The sequence below is a fragment of the Stegostoma tigrinum genome, chromosome 17 (assembly GCF_030684315.1).
Source record: "Stegostoma tigrinum isolate sSteTig4 chromosome 17, sSteTig4.hap1, whole genome shotgun sequence".
In the NCBI taxonomy this organism is placed as follows: Eukaryota; Metazoa; Chordata; class Chondrichthyes; order Orectolobiformes; family Stegostomatidae; genus Stegostoma; species Stegostoma tigrinum.
Window position 1 is genome coordinate 6,562,072 of NC_081370.1, and position 19,050 is coordinate 6,581,121.

General features: G+C 41.3%; 1 protein-coding gene across 4 annotated transcripts in view; it reads right to left on the bottom strand.

The window, feature by feature from the left end:
* Positions 1-2,812: 2,812 nt before the first annotated feature.
* th (tyrosine hydroxylase) overlaps positions 2,813-19,050 on the bottom strand; it is a 63,190-nt gene continuing 46,952 nt past the window's right edge. For 3 of the 4 annotated variants that reach the window (XM_048545544.2, XM_048545543.2, XM_048545541.2), the window contains 6 exons: positions 18,161-18,296; positions 12,357-12,426; positions 7,921-7,977; positions 7,047-7,142; positions 5,862-5,995; positions 2,813-4,421 (listed from right to left, as the gene is read on the bottom strand). In XM_048545544.2, coding sequence (XP_048401501.1) covers positions 4,247-4,421; positions 5,862-5,995; positions 7,047-7,142; positions 7,921-7,977; positions 12,357-12,426; positions 18,161-18,296 — 668 coding nt within the window. In that variant the 3' untranslated portion in view covers positions 2,813-4,246. The remainder of the gene's footprint in view (positions 4,422-5,861; positions 5,996-7,046; positions 7,143-7,920; positions 7,978-12,356; positions 12,427-18,160; positions 18,297-19,050) is intronic. The other variant, XM_048545542.2, reaches the window with a different exon arrangement.

Sequence of the window (19,050 nt, forward strand, 5' to 3'; positions counted from 1 at the left end):
ATATGTGGGGCTATGAAGAAATGGGTAAGAGATTGGCATTAGATAACACAGTGTGGAGCTGGAGGAACATAGCAGACCAGGCAGCATCAAAGGAGCAGGAAAGTTGACATTTTGGGTCAGGACCCTTCCTCAGGAAAATGAACACTTTTTCTGAAGAAAGGTCCTGACCCGAAACATCAACTTTCCTGCTCCTCTGATCCTCCCTGGCCTTTCGGGTATCCTCTAGCTTCATGCTGTGTCATCTCAGACTCCAGCATCAACAGTTCTTGCTATCTCTCAGAGAATGGCATTAAATGCCTTTCAGACAGCGAGCACCAACACACTGGGCTGAATGGCCTCCTTCTGCGTTGTAACGATTCTTTATTTCTGAAATTCAAAAAGCCTCCTGAGGGATCAGTTCATGAACTAACAATGAACTCACTGAATGGTCGACTCAGGCAAAGAAGGTCCTTGTGCTGGGTTCAATCTCCACCTGCTATGAAGGTGTGTAATAAGATGTCCTCTGTCCTGGCCTCTCACTGAAAATTACATCACACTCCAGCGGGATTGTTATCTTTTAACATCCTTCAGAGGCACAGCTTTTCAATGTGTGCCTTTACAGATGTTGCCAAGTATGCAATGCATTTCCAGCATTTTCTCATTGCATTTCAGATTTCCAGTGCCTGTGTTCTACCAAAATTCAGTTACAACTGTCAATTCTGTTTCTACAACAGCTCCGTGTTTAAAGTTCATCTCAGATTTTAGAGTCTGTCTAAACTAGTTCCTCATCTCTAGCTTAATTTTTTTGACTCAATTTCCTTCTTAACCAGTTTGTCGACCTGATTCAAACTTGACATCCATGCTCAGGTACTAGTAACCTGGCACAATGATTATAAAATCAGAAATTGCGGGCAAAAACTCAGCAGGTCAGGCAGTGTATGTGGAGAGAAAGCAGAGTTAATGTTTTGGGTCCAGTGTCCCTTCTTCAGAAACTCCTTAATCTAAAGAAGGGTCACTGGACCCAAAGCATTAGCTTTGCTTGCTCACCACAGATGCTGCCTGACCTGCTGAGCTTTTCCAGCGATTTCTGATTTTGTGTCTGATTTCCTGCATCTGCAGTTTTTGGGTTTTTTTAATGCACATTAGTTGTGTTACTCAATGAATGCTAAAGAGACATAGATGCAGATCCCACCACAAAAGCTACAAAATTTCAAATCAATTAGAGTCATGGGGTCAGAGACATACAGCATGGAAACAGACCCTTTGTTCCAACTCACCCATAACAACCAAATGTCCTACATTAATCTAATCCCATTTGCCAGCATTTGGCCCACATTCTGCAAGTCTCTTCCTATGCGTATACCCATCCAGATAGCTTTTAAATGATGTGATTGTACCAGCCTCCACCACTTCCTCTGGCAGTTCACTCCGTACATGTACCATGTCTGTGTGAAAAAGCTGCCCCTTAGGCCCCTTTTAAATCCTTCCCCTCTCAGGTTAAACCTATGCTGTCTAGTTTTGCACTCCCTTACCCCGGGGAAAAGATCTTAGCTCTTCACCTTATCCATGTCCCTCATGATTTTATAAACCTCTATAAAGTCGCCCATCAGTCTCCAACACTCCAGGGAAAATAACCCCAGTCTATTCAGTGTCTCCCTATAGCTCAAACTCTCCAATGCCTGGCAACCATCTTTTCTGAACCCTCTCAAGTTTCATACCATTCTTCCTAGGGCTGGGAGGCCAGAACTGAGTGCAGCATTCCAAAATTGGCACTGGCCTAACCAATGTCTTCTACAGCTGCAACATGACCTCCCAACTCCTGCACTCAATGCACTGACCAATAAAGACAAGCATTCCAAATACCTTCTTTACTATCCTACCTACCTGTGACTCCATTTTCATGGAACTGTGAACATGCACTCCAAGGTCTCTTTGTTCAGGAACACTCCCCAGAAACTTACCATTAATTGTATATGTCCTGTTATGGTTCACATGTGAGGGACTTCTGACGTGACACTTTCATGTTCCACTACCAAATCTTCCAAGTTTCCCAACTCACCTGGAAGTTGTGAAAAACTGTGATTAGGAGTTATCACCAGGGAAACAGAATTTGATTCATGTCTGGGATGAAGGACTTATCTTATGAAGTGAGGTTGAACAGCTTGGGTTATGTCAGAAGTCCACGTGTGAACCATAGAGTTGACACATGACTGCTTGAAACTTAAACTGCGTATCCTTTGTTTCTCCTGACTTGCTCACAGAAATCTTTGGGAGACTAGCTTTCAATTCTTGGTGACTCCAATTCAGGAAGGCTAATAACTGAGATAACAAAGTGTAGAGCTGGATGAACACAGCAGGCCAAGCAGCATCTTAGGAGTACAAAAGCTGGCGTTTCAGGCCTAGAGGGGTCTGGGCCCGAAACATCAGCTTTTGTGCTCCTAAGATGCTGCTTGGCCTGCTGCGTTCATCCACTCTACACTTTGTTATCTCAGATTCTCCAGCATCTGCAGTCTTTATTAGCTCTCAGGCTAATAACTGCTTGCTTCTTCTTGTTGCTTCTTCTTGCTGCTTCTTGTTTTACCATGTTGACTGTCTGTTGTGATGAAGGAAGTGTTTGTGCTTTTTTCTCTTTCAGATTCTAACTTGCTTGTTTCGCATTTTAATCATGTTGTGTTTATTTTTATTGCGATTCATGTGGGTGTCTGTGCTTTGGACTTTGGCTTGTACATGGTTCCTCATGTGATACACTGCAACAAGTCTTTGGAGAGGTAATTCAATACAAAATCACAGATTACATGTTTCTTTCCAACCAAGACAACATTTATTACATTGACAGACCAGAGCCAATATTCTACGTTAAATATTGAAGATTCCTGTGAGAGACATCAGACTTGACCACTGCCACACAATACAGAGAACAGCATAAGTCAACATGACAGCAACAGGATTGTCAGTGAGAATGCACACTCTGAATGAGGGTTGACCATTGGCCTGGGCTGGTACAAACAGGTCAACTTCCCAAAGCTCAATACTAACAGCATTTAAAGCAGAACCTTGTGACATTATTAACAAAGGCACCAAGCTATTTGACAGGGCAAGATTAAGCCTTAAATATTAGTAAGGGACAGACAATGCACATATTATTTAAGGTAACTCATGTTGAGGTAACTCGATTGAATATTTAATGAAGGAGCAGAGAGTTAATAAAGGTACAGCAGTAGATTTTGTGTATTTAAGCTTACAAAAGTCGTGGATTAGAATTCCACATGACAGACTTATTCAGAAAATAGTGGTGCTAAATGGACAGAGACAATGAGCGCAAGATAACTTATGGGATATGACAAAGAGGGTGTTTTTCAGACTGCAGATAAGTGTGCACTGGTGTTCCCCAGGGATGAGAATCAGGACCCCAGGAGCACAAAAGCTGACGTTGCAGGCCTAGACCCTTCATCAGAAAGGGAATTGCTGCTTGGCCTGCTGTGTTCATCCAGCTTCACACTTTGTTGTCTTGGATTCTCCAGCATCTGCAGTTCCCATTACCTCTGATGAGAATTAGGACCACTGTTTTTCTTGTTACGTATATAAATGACATGAACTTCAGTAAAGGGAGCACAACTTTCAATGTGGTGGATGATAGAAACCTGGCAACTTGGAAACTACTGAGTAGGGCAGAAGTAAATTTCAGGAGGACGTGGATAGAATCAGGCAGGCGCATTGCAGATGCAATTTTAATGTGATAGTTATGAAGTTATTCACTTTAGCAGAAAATATACAGAGAGGTAATTTTAAGAGGGGATGCGAGAGCAGGTCGGCCCTTTCTACACTTAAGAACACAATCAGGGAAGGGTATTGCAGTCACAACATAAAAGTTAGACCCCCATTCATTCAAACAGACAATGCACTTGCATGATTTGTATCCAAGTTGGGTGTGTTGCAATAACCAACTCAACAATACTTATCATTTTCTTTGCTCACGTTAAGCAAGCTGCCCACTCACCATGAGCCCTTTGTCTACAGCAATAATGATCAATTTTACCTGCCTGCATCTCCTCTAACGTTCCACATGTCAAGAGGCAAAAGAAATAAAAACCACCAGCAGAGGCAGGGAAGCAAACTGTCCATTTTCTTGAACTTTTTGTTCACGCCTGTTCACATATGTTGCTACATCAGAATGAACACTAAAACATCCAACTCACAAATGATGAAGCTAGCAATGCAGCAGTAACAGAGTTGAAGTACATCTGCATTCTATGATTGCATGCAGAGGTTAGGATAAAACATCGAGTGCATCAGTCAGCAACTGTAAGTCATCCTTCAGATTGTCCAAAAATGTCTTGATTTTCTGAGGATTGTCCAATACTTCCATGGTCTTGGAAAATGGATTGTATTTCACTGAAAATGGCCGCTTGATGTTGGCTGCATACTTCCTATAAGTGCAAAAGCTAAACTTCAGTCAGAAATAATGTTCAGTGCAAACAACTGCTTCATTCAGATTATTATATGTTGGTTTCAGTGTATCAGCTTTTATACCACAGTCTTTCACTTTTCAGAATGGTTAACCTCAGCAAGCATAATATCCACAAAGCTTGAACCGGAAAAAGTTTAAGAAAAAGTTAATGACCAAGTTGTGTTTGACAAATTTCAGCTTATTGTGGAAGTGACCAACTGAGTTTAAAAGAAAATACAGCTTTCCCCATGTAATCAGAGCGAGAAATGGCTCCTTCAACCCTTTCCAATCAGGCAGTAATTATTTACCTTAACCCTCAATATTCTGCTGGCGAACCAGTGTCAAAATATATTGTTATATTTTCTCAAATACAATATACTTGAATTTATAAAACGAGCTTCCGGCCAGATACCTTACCGAATCTTTTAAAATGCCATACATATGAATATATCAAGACATACCTTGTCAAAAGAATCACATTAAATTTGTCAAGGTCAGAACTCACACGATACCAGGCCAACAGGTTTAAGTGAAATCACAAGTTTTTGGAGCATTGTCCCTTCATCAAGCAAAGTGACTTCACCTCATGAAGGAGCAGCGCTCTGAAAGTTTGTGATTTCAAATAAACATGTTGGACAATAACCAGGTATCATGTGACTTCTGACCTTGTCCACACCAGTCCAACACCGGCACCTCTGCATCATCAAATTTGTCATTCATGATCTGGCTTTAACCAATCTGTATGAGGACTGAATGTGATTCTCCAAAATTGCTACTAATTTAGCACCTTTATGAAACATCAGAGCTTGTCCTCTATTGAGAACTAACTGAGTTATAGTCAGTTAGTTTAGTCTTCTCCCCATTATAGAATAGTATTACATTCTTCAAGACTATTTTACCAAAGAGATTATGTTTTGAGAGCACCTTTATAAATTCATTCATAAAATGTAGGCATCGCTAGCTAAGCCAGTTTTTATTCTTTACCTCTAATTGCCCTTGAGAGGTGTTAGTAAGCCAACTTTTGAACTGCTACAGTCCTTGCATTATAGTGCTGTTAGGGCTGCAGCTATGAGTCAGACACCTTGGTGTGGAAAAGGCTTAACACTGAGGTCAGATCAGGTAAAGATGGTAGGTTTTCCTCCTCAAAGTGCTTCAGCAAACCCACTGGGTTTTTAACCCAATTTCAGAATTTTTCTGACTGTTTTAATCCGAAGCATTCTTTTTTACTTCCAGATAATTTTTAAATGATCAAAGTCTGATCTATCATTAATCCAGATTTCTGGATTATTAATCCAATCAAAAATTTGATACAAAAATGAGATGGTTGTGATTAGAGCAGATTTCTTCAGTAAATTCACGGGTGGTCAATGCAAATGTTGTGTCTTTAGCTAACTGTACAAGCAATGAGCTGTTACATTTTGACAAAGCCACTTACCTCAATTTGTCTTTAGCATCACTGAAACTTTCTGATACAAAATACACCGGTTGGTATGTTTGATCCTGATAGGGCTGCACAGCAGCAGCCTCAGAGTCAAATTCCCGTAACTCAGGTTCGTCAGACAGGGCGTGCTGTGTACACAATATTCAAATTCAATTTCAGGTTAAAAATCAATCAAACCAAACTGTCAAAGTGGTGGTACAGGTTTGATATCTTTCAGATATAAAGGAACCCACAGATTTTAAAAGTACAAAGCCATAGAAGATATAATTTGTGATATAAAAGAAGCAAGACCTTATTCCCCCTCACTAAATCACCCAAAATGTGTACATTCTAAAACATGCTTTTACAAGGTGCTGAGTAAGTCAATCTTGGTGGGTTACAGATCCGGGAGTACAAACAGTATCTTCACGTGAGCCCATAATGGCATAATGTTTCAATAATGGGACATTGGAACAAAAACCAAAACTGTCTTTACCTGATGCACAAGGATCTGAATACAATGAGGCAAAACCAGGAAGGAAGACTGTCTCAGTAAGACAGCAATCAGAGATGGGGTAACGGTATTAAAATTTAAACATGGGTTTGAAATGGAGGATCAACATAAAATAGTAAACATTCAGAATGACCACAATATTTACAAGGAATGAATGAACACCATGATCTCTCCTAAAGAGATAAACAATGGCTTTGCTTTCATCCACCCCAAGAACCTACAATATATTGCCCACAGCACTGAAGAAAGCCTGGCCAATGGAAATGTATCAACAATCAATCTGAAACAATCACTGGACTCTGGAGAGGTCAGGAGATCATAACCGGTTATAGTGTCAAAAGAAAATATAAAAACAACCTGCACTCTAATGACCTAGCTTTCAGTAGTTATCATCCACCTTGAAGGGGAAGGTGCTGCCTGGTCAATCTCTTCAACCACTTCAACGAAACAAAATCCTATTTGTGCTATGCTGCAATGGCTTGCAAAATTACACAAAATTTGACATGAATGTCTATTGGTCAAGCACAAAGTCATGGGAATTTCTCGTGAAAAACTGGGAGAGAACAAGAAAACAACAAAGTCACTCCTAAAAACCTGTTGAAGCTGCTAATTTGAAGAAAAACAGTAAACTGCAAGAAAATTGATTGTCATTTTGTTTGAAACCCAGTGAATACAGCACCACTTACAATTAGCTCACCATAGGACGATAACAGGCCAGCTCCATATGCTTTAATTTCTCCATTTTGCTTGCACAGTCCAAACTCCACAGTAAACCAGTAAAGCTACAACAGATAGGTTGCAAAGAATAATTACTCAATGCAGTGTGAGAATGCAATGAGATTTTCATTTTACATGGCTTCATCAATGAGGTTGGACGATTTTCATTTTACATGGCTTGCTTGAGAAAGTAATTTAACGAACAATCTGAATTTACTCTACATTGGAGAAACAAGGCACAGAACACCTTCGGTCTGTGCAGAAGCATGTTCCTGACCTTGCCATAGTTGGCCATTTTAACACAGCGCCCTGCTCACACGCCCTCACGTCTGTCCTTGGCATGCTGCAATGCTCCAGTGAATTACAGTGCAAACTGAAGGAACAATATCTCATCTTCAGACTCAGCAATTTACAACCTTCTGGAATTAATATTGCATTCAACACCTTTAGATTGTGAACTCATTTCAATTTCTTCCCTTTCTTTTAACTTTACTTGTTACAGTCTCTGACATCATGTCCTCTCTCCCCTCCCCCACCTCTCAACTCCTGTGGGAATGGCTGTTCTTTTCTGTTTTATGCAGTTGGACACACCATTGTTCTGCCATTCCCACATTCCAACACTTAATCTGCACTATCAACATCCTTCCTCCCTCAGCACTCTACCCCTACACTATTGCATAAATGTTGCCCCCTCCGTACTTCACGTCAGATCTCATGAAGAGTGATCTAGACTCAAAACGTTAGCTTGCTGTCTCTCCACAGATGCTGCCTGACCAGCTGTGATTTCCAGTATTTTTTGTTTTCATTCTGAATTGCATTCTGATACAAATGTGGTATACTCACAGTCGAAAGTTTTTCAATTTCCTCTTCAGTTGCTCCTAGGGAGGCAAGACCTATATTCTGAGATGACAGGAGGATATTAGATGTTACAGTGATGAAAGTGAGTTGGTAATACTAATCATCACTACTAATCACCGCTAATCATCAACTGATCCTTTTTTTCTCTTTACTACTTTGGAGTTATTTTTCTCCCATATTTAAGCTCGTGTAAATGCACAACCAGTGAGCTCCATTGCCTAGACTGACAAGACAACAAGTTTATGAGTACACCATAACCTCCCAGTTCCTTCCTAAGTTCCCATCTTTCTTGAGGAGATTTTGCCATTCCTTCACTGTTGTTGAGCCGAAGACCTGGAATGCTTGAGCAAAATTAAAAACTTGCTTGCAATTTTCAACATGTATCTCTGTCTCTTTTACATAATATTCCCTTAAAAATGCTGCTGTCTATTTCTCAACAATTGTCATAACAAAGCATTCCATGCTGTAATGAGTATCTTGAATCACAGCATGTATCCAAACAGTTCTTTTGGATTCAGAAGAAGGCTCGAACACAGCAATTTGCTTAAATATGAATGTTTCCAGTGATAACCCACTCTTGCAGGAGACCTAACTGTGCCAACAAGCTAGCTCCAGACCTGAATCTGGAGTCTTCTGCATTACATCCTGGAATAGGGAAGGTCTCTGGAGCATCAGGTTGCCTTTCCCTTCTCTGAAATATTTTCCTGAATCCTGTCCTCGTCGCCAAAAATTGTCCTGAATCATGGCAGTATCCAAGCTGTTCTTTTCAGATTCAGTTAAATATAATTAAGAGAAGGCTTGACCACAGCAATTTGGTTAAATATGAATGTTTATTTAGTAATAGTAATGATTATAATGGCAATAATAAACAATTATAGTGGTAATGGAAAAGAAAAAAGAAAAATAAAACAACAAGTCTCATGATTTTCTGCCTGCCAGGGGACCCCTCAATCGATGGCTGGTGGAGGCTTGGGTTTATTCCTGGCACTGTTCACAATTCTAAGCCGAAGTGAAGTCTAGCAGCCTTGGAACAAAAATCTCTTTCTCTCTCTCTCTCTCTCTCTCTCTCTCTCTCTCCCTCATGAAGTGTGGCAAACAGCCAGTACAAAAAACAACAGATACAACAGATGAAATTGCTGGCTCATACAGAAAACATGTTTTTTAATTGTGCTGTCCGTGGCACGTATAGGAATGTTCTCAGGGCTCATCCAAAGTAATGCAGCTTGTCAAGCATCATCAACAATTTTAGCCCTTCAGCCCATCTTATACAATCTATCTTGCCATGCAGCTGTTGAATATCATCATTCACATTTAGTCTTTTGGCTCAACCTATACAACAACATTCTCACCTTACTTTCACTTTAATGACTCTTCACCATTGACACTCCAATCAGAGGAAAGTTTATTTTCTCTATTAAACCTACTAGAATGCTTCATAGTTATAAAAAGGTCTTCATTATGTCTTCCAATAGCCTTCTCTGGCCTGAAGCAAATAGTCAGTATGTCAGATTTCTGGTCATAATGAGTGCATTTTCATCCCTGGCCTCAATATGCTGAATCAATGCTGTAAACAAGGTATAGTTTTAATGTCCTTTCTACAGGGAACTACCCAAACTGCATCCATTACTTGCTCTATGGTCTCATTATTCACTTGTCTTATACATCATGTAGAAGGGAGAAGAAAGGGAGTTAGCTAATTAACAATACATGTGATAAGTCATGAGGTCCTCACACTATTTAAAGATGTTGATGAAAGGGGCAGAGAAAAGACTCTGAAGTGAGGGAATCATAAAGTAGTCCCAGAAATGCAACCTGTCTGTCCATTCCATTGCACAGATTATGCTGATTCTATGACCATTGGATTGGATAACAGTAAGCATTCTTGTAAAGAATGACTTCTTTGCCAGCTCTAACTTTATCATTGCTCTCTGTAATTGCAATAGCATGACATTTTAAGTGAACAGGATACATGTACACACATCTACTCTGCTTAGAAAGACACTCTTTGCTCTGCCCAAAACTTCTTGGTCTTACTAAACAACAGGTTTATCTCGACCAAGTGCTGCAGACTGGCACATTTCAAAGTCTAGGACGACGGGCTGAGGGACACACTAAAGCTCAGGGCCAAGGCTCAGTGAGGAAAGACCACTGTCTAACTTTCTACCAAAGTTTGTTGGGGGTCCATACAAATATTGGATCCCCGGTGTCTCAAATATATCTAAACACAACCTTGTACAAGTAAGAAATGTAGGATAACAAAGTGTGGGGCTGGATGAACACAGCAGGCCAAGCAGCATCTTAGGAGCACACGAGCTGACGTTTCGGGCCTTCACGTCTAGGCCCAAAACGTCAGCCCTTGTGCTCCTAAGATGCTGCTTGGCCTGCTGTGTTCATCCAGCCCCACACTTTGTTATCTTGGATTCTTCAGCATCTGCAGTTCCCATTATCTCTGATCACAAGTAAGAAATGTGTTGGGTTTATTTGCTGGATAGAACCAAACTCCAATGTTTGTTCATTTCTTTGTATACTATTGCATAGGTCTAAACTGCGTTAGTGACCGTGTATGTGGAGAAAGATATTTTTTATGAATGAAGTATACTTTTGAAATGAAAGAGGTATCATAAAACAGAGGTCAAAATACGTCTTAGATAATGAAATGTGAGGCTGGATGAACACAGCAGGCCCAGCAGCATCTCAGGACCACAAAAGCTGACGTTTCGGGCCTAGACCCTTCATCAGAGAGGGGGATGGGGTGAGGGTTCTGGAATAAATAGGGAGAGAGGGGGAGGCGGACCGAAGATGGAGAGAAAAGAAGATAGGTGGAGAGGAGAGTATAGGTGGGGAGGTAGGGAGGGGATAGGTCAGTCCAGGGAAGACGAACAGGTCAAGGAGGTGGGATGAGGTTAGTAGGTAGGAGATGGAGGTGCGGCTTGGGGTGGGAGGAAGGGATGGGTGAGAGGAAGAACTGGTTAGAGAGGCAGAGACAGGTTGGACTGGTTTTGGGATGCAGTGGGTGGAAGGGAAGAGCTGGGCTGGTTGTGTGGTGCAGTGGGGGGAGGGGACGAACTGGGCTGGCTTTGGGATGCGGTGGGGGAAGGGGAGATTTTGAAGCTGGTGAAGTCCACATTGATACCATTGGGCTGCAGGGTTCCCAAGCGGAATATGAGTTGCTGTTCCTGCAATCTTCGGGTGGCATCACTGTGGCACAGCAGGAGGTCCATGATGGACATGTCATCTAAAGAATGGGAGGGGGAGTGGAAATGGTTTGCAACTGGGAGGTGCAGTTGTTTATTGCGAACCGAGCGGAGGTGTTCTGCAAAGCGGTCCCCAAGCCTCCGCTTGGTTTCCCCAATGTAGAGGAAGCCACACCGGGTACAGTAGATGCAGTATACCACATTGACAGATGTGCAGGTGAACCTCTGCTTAATGTGGAAAGTCATCTTGGGGCCTGGGATAGGGGTGAGGGAGGAGGTGTGGGGGCAAGTGTAGCATTTCCTGCGGTTGCAGGGGAAGGTGCCGGGTTTGGTGGGGTTGGAGGGCAGTGTGGAGCGAACAAGGGAGTCCCGGAGAGAGTGGTCTCTCCGGAAAGCAGACAGGGGTGGGGATGGAAAAATGTCTTGGGTGGTGGGGTCGGATTGTAGATGTCGGAGGATGGTGCGATGTATCCGGAGGTTAGTGGGGTGGTGTGTGAGAACGAGGGGGATCCTCTTAGGGCGGTTGTGGCGGGGGCGGGGTGTGAGGGATGTGTTGCGGGAAATGCGGGAGACGCGGTCAAGGGCGTTCTCGACCACTGTGGGGGGAAAGTTGCGGTCCTTGAAGAACTTGGACGTCTGGGATGTGCGGGAGTGGAAATACGTCTTGACTACTTTTACGGCTAAACCGCTTCTACCAGCAATAAACTCAGACATATGAATGGGGTTACTGTGTTATGATACTCATTCCATTTATTTTGCAGTGTAGACATTGTCATATAATAATGCAATTAAAACATTATGACCCATACAACAATTGCATAACTTAAGATCAAAATCACTAAGATCATCATAAAATTAGTCTCAATCTCCCTCTTTCCCTGCAGCATCATAAATATTTTCCTTTCAAGTATTTTTCTAATTCCCCTTTGAATGTTTTTTGCTTCCACTGCTCTTCCAGATCTTGACAGTTCAGACCTTAAAAAATTGCTGTGTAAGAGCACATTGTGCTTATCCTGCCTTCACAAATTACTTTAACTTTTTGTCGTAATGGTTACATATCTTCTACCAATGACAAGCTTCTTCGTTGTTCATCTGTCAAAATCCTTCGTTATTTTGAACATCTCTGCTAAAACTACCATTAATGTTCAGTGACCTAAAGAGAACTAATGTGCTGTTTGTTTGCTGCTGCACAGGGTAAATATTCATTGCAAAGAAAGATGGAACTACCTGAGAAAATTGAGCAAATGTCTTGTCAGCCAGCATAGGGACATGTCCCAGCAGCTCATGGCAGCAATCCCTAAATATAAAGAGCAAGAAGATTAACACCATTCAATAGTACACCTTGATTTTAGTCCGTACTTTCAAACAATGAACGTTTTCTCATTATGTTGTTTTTACCTTAATCTCTAAAATTCTCTAGCTTTATGGGACAGATGATATCATTGGCATCACATGTACTTCAGTCCATTATTCGATAGACATGTGTGAGCCTAGAAAGTAAATCTCTGATCTGTATGAAGACACAATTGCTAATTTCCATCCTGGGGAAGCAGGAATTTGAGGTGGAACCCTTGATTCCAATTGCTTTGCCCTTTTTATTTCAACAAGAGGTGAATTGGCTACTTTTTTTTGACTCAGCCTATTAAGTCAAGAGGAGGTGTTGAAGAGAGTCTCCAGCTGCCCAAAAAATTCCAGCTGGGAGGTGGCATGAGTCAGAGTGAAGGCATTGGGTCTGAAGTCACATTTAAGAAGGAGATAAATACCAGAGAAGATTATCTTCTGCCTAAGACCTGCTTGTTCTCCAGTGGAGCAGAAGAATCTTGTTAACTCGTCACCACTTTCTCCTTGCATAGTGATATTCTAATATTGGCATCCCTGATTGGGATTACAGAAGTCAGGATGTACCAGTCAAGGCAATACAAATGACTTCATCTCTGCAATTTGGGATAATGATTGTAACCATCAGGATGAAAAGAAGACAGTGGTAAGGGAGCTGTTAGGGTGGGGTAGGGGTGCAATGGTAATAAGGTTGGTTTGATGAGGGCTCTGTTTTGTTACATATTTGCCAGCAAATTAATCCTCTGGGATCTCAGGCCTGAATTTTGATAGATAATTGTCCTTGCGATGTCATTGGTGCTCCCAACCTGCAAACACTTAAAGTGCATTCCATTCATACTCATAGAACAACATTTTAGTGAAGGAACCATCTTTTCTCTCCTCTATTTCACACAGACCAAATATGACAATTGCACTGGTCTAATAACTAATCTAGCTAACACAGTAATATCTAAAGAACCAAAATTGACACTTCTTTTGGTTGTGTTTCACTGGCAGGTAATAAATTATCCAATAAGCCATCATGGTGCTCTTTTGCTTATTTTCTTAATTATGGGGAAGTTTGGTGGCTGTTGACGTTATGTGTTCACTGTGATTGAAATGCACAATCTGTATGTGCTCCCTGATCGTTTAATGAGGAAGTCCATCCATCATAGTATTAACCAAGTGCAGTAAAAGATCGCTTGTTCATTTCCTATCCTGAGTTGTTAGCTGCTCCCAGTTAGGATAGCAATTGATGTACCATAAAGAGTCTTATTAATTTTGTGTTAAAGAAGTCACCCTGTTGAAAGTACCTTTGTAACAGCAAACAATGACAAAGGCTGACTGTAAAATAGATTACTGTCACAGTATCCAGGCTTGCAAGTGAAGGATGGGTACTTGGGCAAGTTACTGTAGGATCACAGGTACTTCTAAGAAGGTATAAGTGATATGGGAGAGATAGGGACAGAAACTGAAATTTCTTTCATGAATCTCCCGTTTCAGATTTGTCCATTTTTTCTAATAATAATTCTTATCAGTTCCTTGAATTATACTTTATGTACATATAAACACTGAAACCTAGTGATAATATCCAAAATCACTTCTAAGCTCCTTTAGAATATTTTGACAAAGCAAATCAGAAGTAATGAATGTGTATGAAGTATGATTGCTGCAATGTGTTGTCAATTCTTGTCAAATTGGGTCATCTAGTGTTCAGTTAACAAAATGCAAGTGCTTGACTGCTAAAGGAAGGATTGATCTCTGCTTGGAACTGAAATGAGCATGTTCACCATTTTAGGGAACTATCTCCGGTGTATAACTTGAATTCTGTCACTTTGCTCCATTTTTCCCTTCCAAAAACAGCCAGAGTTTGTCCCTTTTTGTTCTAGGAAACTATATGTTTATCATGGAAACTATAATGTCAGAATCTTCATTGTTGATATGCAAGACCATTCTGATGACTGTGCAAAAAAACAACAGGAGTCTTCAGTTTATTTTTCCTGGTTCCATTATTGCATCCTCCAGCAGCTGATAATGCATGAGTTAGCTCAGCTGCTAGTTGTGTTGGTCAAATTGAGCAGAAGAAGTCCTTATCAGACCATCCTGTTCTTTTTACAATGAAAGATGAAGAAAACAAAGACATAACAGAATAATGAAGAAAAGTCAAGAAGCTGTGAAATTAACAGTCATTCACATTGACTGAGTGTCTGTATTAGGCCAAAGGACTCATGGAGTGCACAGGATGTTGAGCTTAATCATTAGTAATGGGCAGGTACGATGACTACCAAAAGCCTGTTATTGGTTATATAGTGTTAAGAGTCATTAATCCTGTCTTACTCATTGTGTCCTTAGGCTCCCTAACCTTGAAGAGAGCAAGCATAACTAATCTAGAAAACGCCAAACAAACACGGAATGCTTAGATTCTCGGACTCTGGTATACTACAGGATTTCTTGCTGTTCCAAGTTAGGAAATGTGTCCTTAGTAATGCTACCAAAAGGTCCCTGTGAAGCAAACCACTCGAATATCCTTCAGCTCCACCAATTTCCACATGCAGTTCATCAACGTGACATTGCAAAAATGATCTGTTTGCTTTCTCTCAATCCCAGTTCACCAGCGTTACCAGCCCAACTGGTTGTTGTTGACCACACTTCCTTACATGCCATTTGGGAGGCTGTTGTGGTCTAGTGGTAGTGTTGTTACCCTTGAGCCAGGAGGTCCAGGTTTAGGTCCTACCTTTTCCAGACATGTGAAATAATGTCCTTGAACAAGTTGAATAGAAAATATCTCCATGCCTTTTGGTATAGCTAGGCTGCATTTAACTCCCAATCCCATTGCCAAGCTGACAACAATCTTCATCCCATTCATGCCATCTCCGTTCATTGGTGAAACATTCTCATTCAGGCATTAACCAAACTTTCACTCTTTTATTGATTCTTATCGCTGTGAGAGCGACTATAAAGATTCCCTCATTTGTTCTCACATTATTCTGCTTTGGTGAAGTGTTTTAATTACTACAGATTTTCTCAGATCTCGACCGTCTGAAAAAGTTGCTTCCAACAACTCAACGGATCCTTGAGTTGACGCAGCATCCACAGAGCAATCTTTTAGGACCATTATGCAGAGCAATGAGGAACGATGAGAAGCATAGTCCGCAGAATTCAATCGTCTCAAGTATGTTTGCTAAAGAAGGAGGATTAGACTTGAGGCTAGTATCCTCACCCTGTAAGAACCTATCACTTTTCCAGAAACTGCAGGAAGTGGCCAAACTGACAAGCCTTGGCAAAGAAGATGGCATATCAAATGATGTACATGTCATGGAATTGGATGAAAGTTGAAAGTAATGTCTTATTCCTGACTAGCCCAATCTTCAGACCTGGAATGTCCAAACAGTCTGCCAGTGTTTCCGCGTCAGTAGCACATAGACATATAAGATCCCCAAACCTATTGAGCAGCTAATGTCAGTTATGACCAGTACCTTGTGTTGGGCAGAATTTACCTAAAGCGGAAAAAGACAACAACCATATGTGATCGATGGAAAAACATGGGTAGATTAGACAATTTCCAGCTGGAACACTCCGCAGAGTCAATGTATCACCGAGGTCAAGAGACATTAAGGAACAGTGGGAAATGTTTAAAAGAGTGATGAAGGAAAGTTCATAAAGAAAAATGGATCGCTTACCCAGCGTGGAAACTGGCTGATGAAATAAAGCTGACAAAGAGCAAAAGGGGTCAGGGAAAGAATATGGAGAAAAGATGATGGTCAGTACAGAAAAAATTAGATAAAACCATGGATAAAGAGCTGGAGGACAGGCAGATGGGGATGAATAGCATTGAAAGGCAGGGAGGCACAATAAGCAGCAAATTAGAATGACTCCAAGATCCTGTATTGGGTTGTATAGGAACAAATTCATCCAAGTAGCAAATTCACTGTACCAATCCAATACAAGAGCTGCAGGAATCCACTGATACACAAGGAACAGAAGACAAGGTAGGTGGAATATTTTGGAAGATCCTAAACCAGCCCAGCAGTAGTCTGCACCTCTGCATAGTCTGGGTATCCAGCACCATCAATATTCCCGTGAATCTGTGGCTGCATGCAGCAATTTAAACCAGTGAGATGTGAAAGAGAATAGCAAAGAGGTCACATCAGTTGGATGTGATCTACTCATGTTGCCTAAGTAATATCCGAAACATCACTTGAAGAGTTAGTGAAGATGTGCTGCGCAGGATTGCTAAGGGAGAACCTGCAAGACAGAGAGGCATCTGAGACTGAGATAGTAGGAACTGCAGATGCTGGAGAATCTGAGATAACAAGGTATAGAGCTGGATGAACACAGCAGGTCAAGCAGCATCAGAGGAGCAGGAAGGCTGATGTTTCGGGCCTAGGCCCTTCTTCAGAAATGGAGAACATTTCTGATGCTGCTTGGCCTGCTGTGTTCATCCAGCTCAATACCTTATTATCTGAGGTATCTGAGACTGCCGGGTGCATATTTCTCCTCCCGGACATGTACCCTGTTGGAGTGGTAACAAAATGGACACCACCAGATGGAAAAGTAAAAGGAGGATATTACAGCAGAATCTTACCCACAGAAGTCCGTTTACTGCAGTTACTTAATATGTGGATTAATAAGCTTGAATTACAAAATTGAATTTGCCGTAAAAATTATATGCCTTCCATTGGCTTGTACATTCCAACCAGCTCCAAGTTCCTGAAACAAGAATTTAAACAGCTGCCAACAAGTAGTTGGCGCAGGCCACAGGCCTCAACATGTTAAATCTGTTCTTTTCTTCCTCCATTGATGCCACCAACTTTTGTTGTGTTTCTCAAGCAATTCCAGTTTCTGTTTCAGATTTCCAGCATTCGCAGTTCTTTGTTTTGTTAAGCCAGTTGTTGTTTCTTGTTGGATAACTGCAAATTACTCTTTTGGCCTACTTTATGTTCCTCATCCCTTTTGAAGAAACGTGATGCTGGATGCAAAATGGGCCCCACAGGAACCAATTGTTTTTTTGGCACTTCATTGAGCTGACAGTTGTTGAGGAGGGCCTCATTTTGGTTTTAGATCACTGAACACTATTGTCTTCATTGCCTGTCAAACACCCTTTCCAATGTTTGTTTGCATTGACAAGAATCCAATATCATGTGTTTCCTATTATGATTCAAAGCCAAATTACCCCAGGTGTGCCATAGAAAATATGTCCAACAATTGGCATCCTCTCCCATTAAATACTCAGTCATTTGTTCGTGAAGGTCAATGGATAGACATTGTGACCAGGCTAATGTATCCACTCCCTCGCCCTTGGATATTAAAACCATTTGCAACCCTATCTTCTGTGCTTCATTTTTAAATATGTGCGCATGAGTCTAAAACAAACTCAGCAATTCTGATTCAAGGTTACCAAAAAGTGAGGTTTTAAGAAATACCAACACCTGACATTTTAGGTGTCTTATTTATGCTTTATATGTGAAGAAACAATCACAGCTCACGCAATTTCTGCAAAGAAAAGATGGCACTCCGAAACAGGAACATAAAAACGTTGGAATCCACAGTAGGTAAGTCAGCATTTGTAAGGAAGATGGAGAGGGTTTCCAGCTAAATGACAAAGCGTTGACAGACTTGCTGTGCATTTCCAGCACTTTTGTGTTTTGTTACAAATCTTCATCAATTCATTCCTAAATCTTGCCACTCGCGTTTATTTTATAACACGTACTTACGGCTCAGGAGTGTGCATTGGCGAAGAGGCATGTCTTACATATTGTGTACACTGGAAAACTCGGAAAGCAAGACTCGCCAAGAAGTCTCGGGCTGAAAGTAACCCAGCAACAGGCCACAGCTGAAATCCTGAGTGTTCTGGCACAGACAAACATGGAACATCTGTTACTTTGAATATCAACGTGTAATAAAATTAGCAGCAGTTTTCTTTTTTTTTATTATACAAACATTAAACTTTTGATTTTATGACTTTATAGATAAACATTGATGTAAGGCATATGGAGGCCTAGAAATTTGATGCCACGCGCCCATTTCACAGGCACACAATCGCCCCCCTGATATGGCAGGAAAGGAATGAATGTTGATTATGACTTGGGGATAAAAGAAGGGAAGTGGGACACTCAACGTAAGTAAGTGTTATCAACTTTGTATATGCAAAGTAAGTTTTCTTTTTTACAAAATATTTACCATAAGGTGAAGCTGGAGCATGAGGAACTTTCAATGTAGGGGCTGCTAATGAGCACTGTTTGGCCTCCACCATACCAATCATGACCATGACCTCTAGCACTGCCTCCCTCCTGATTGCTCCCTTCCAGTTTTCCTGTTGGAAATGCAAGTTCCTATTAAGGCTCATACAGATTAGCTCTAGAGCTGATCGAGATGCTCATTGGACTTTTGTAAGAAAGAGCTGAGATCTTACATGGGTATTTTACTGGTGGTGGCTAGTCTTTAGAAAGGAAAACCAAAAGGAAGGGTCATGGTGGTGATCTGATGGAGGGAAAGCCGCTCGGTTGTGTGTGATGACACCTTCGGTTATAAAAAGAGCTGAGTTCTGGAGGCTCTTATTGTGCAGTGGTAGTGACCCTGCCCCCAAACCAGGAGACCTCTGCTC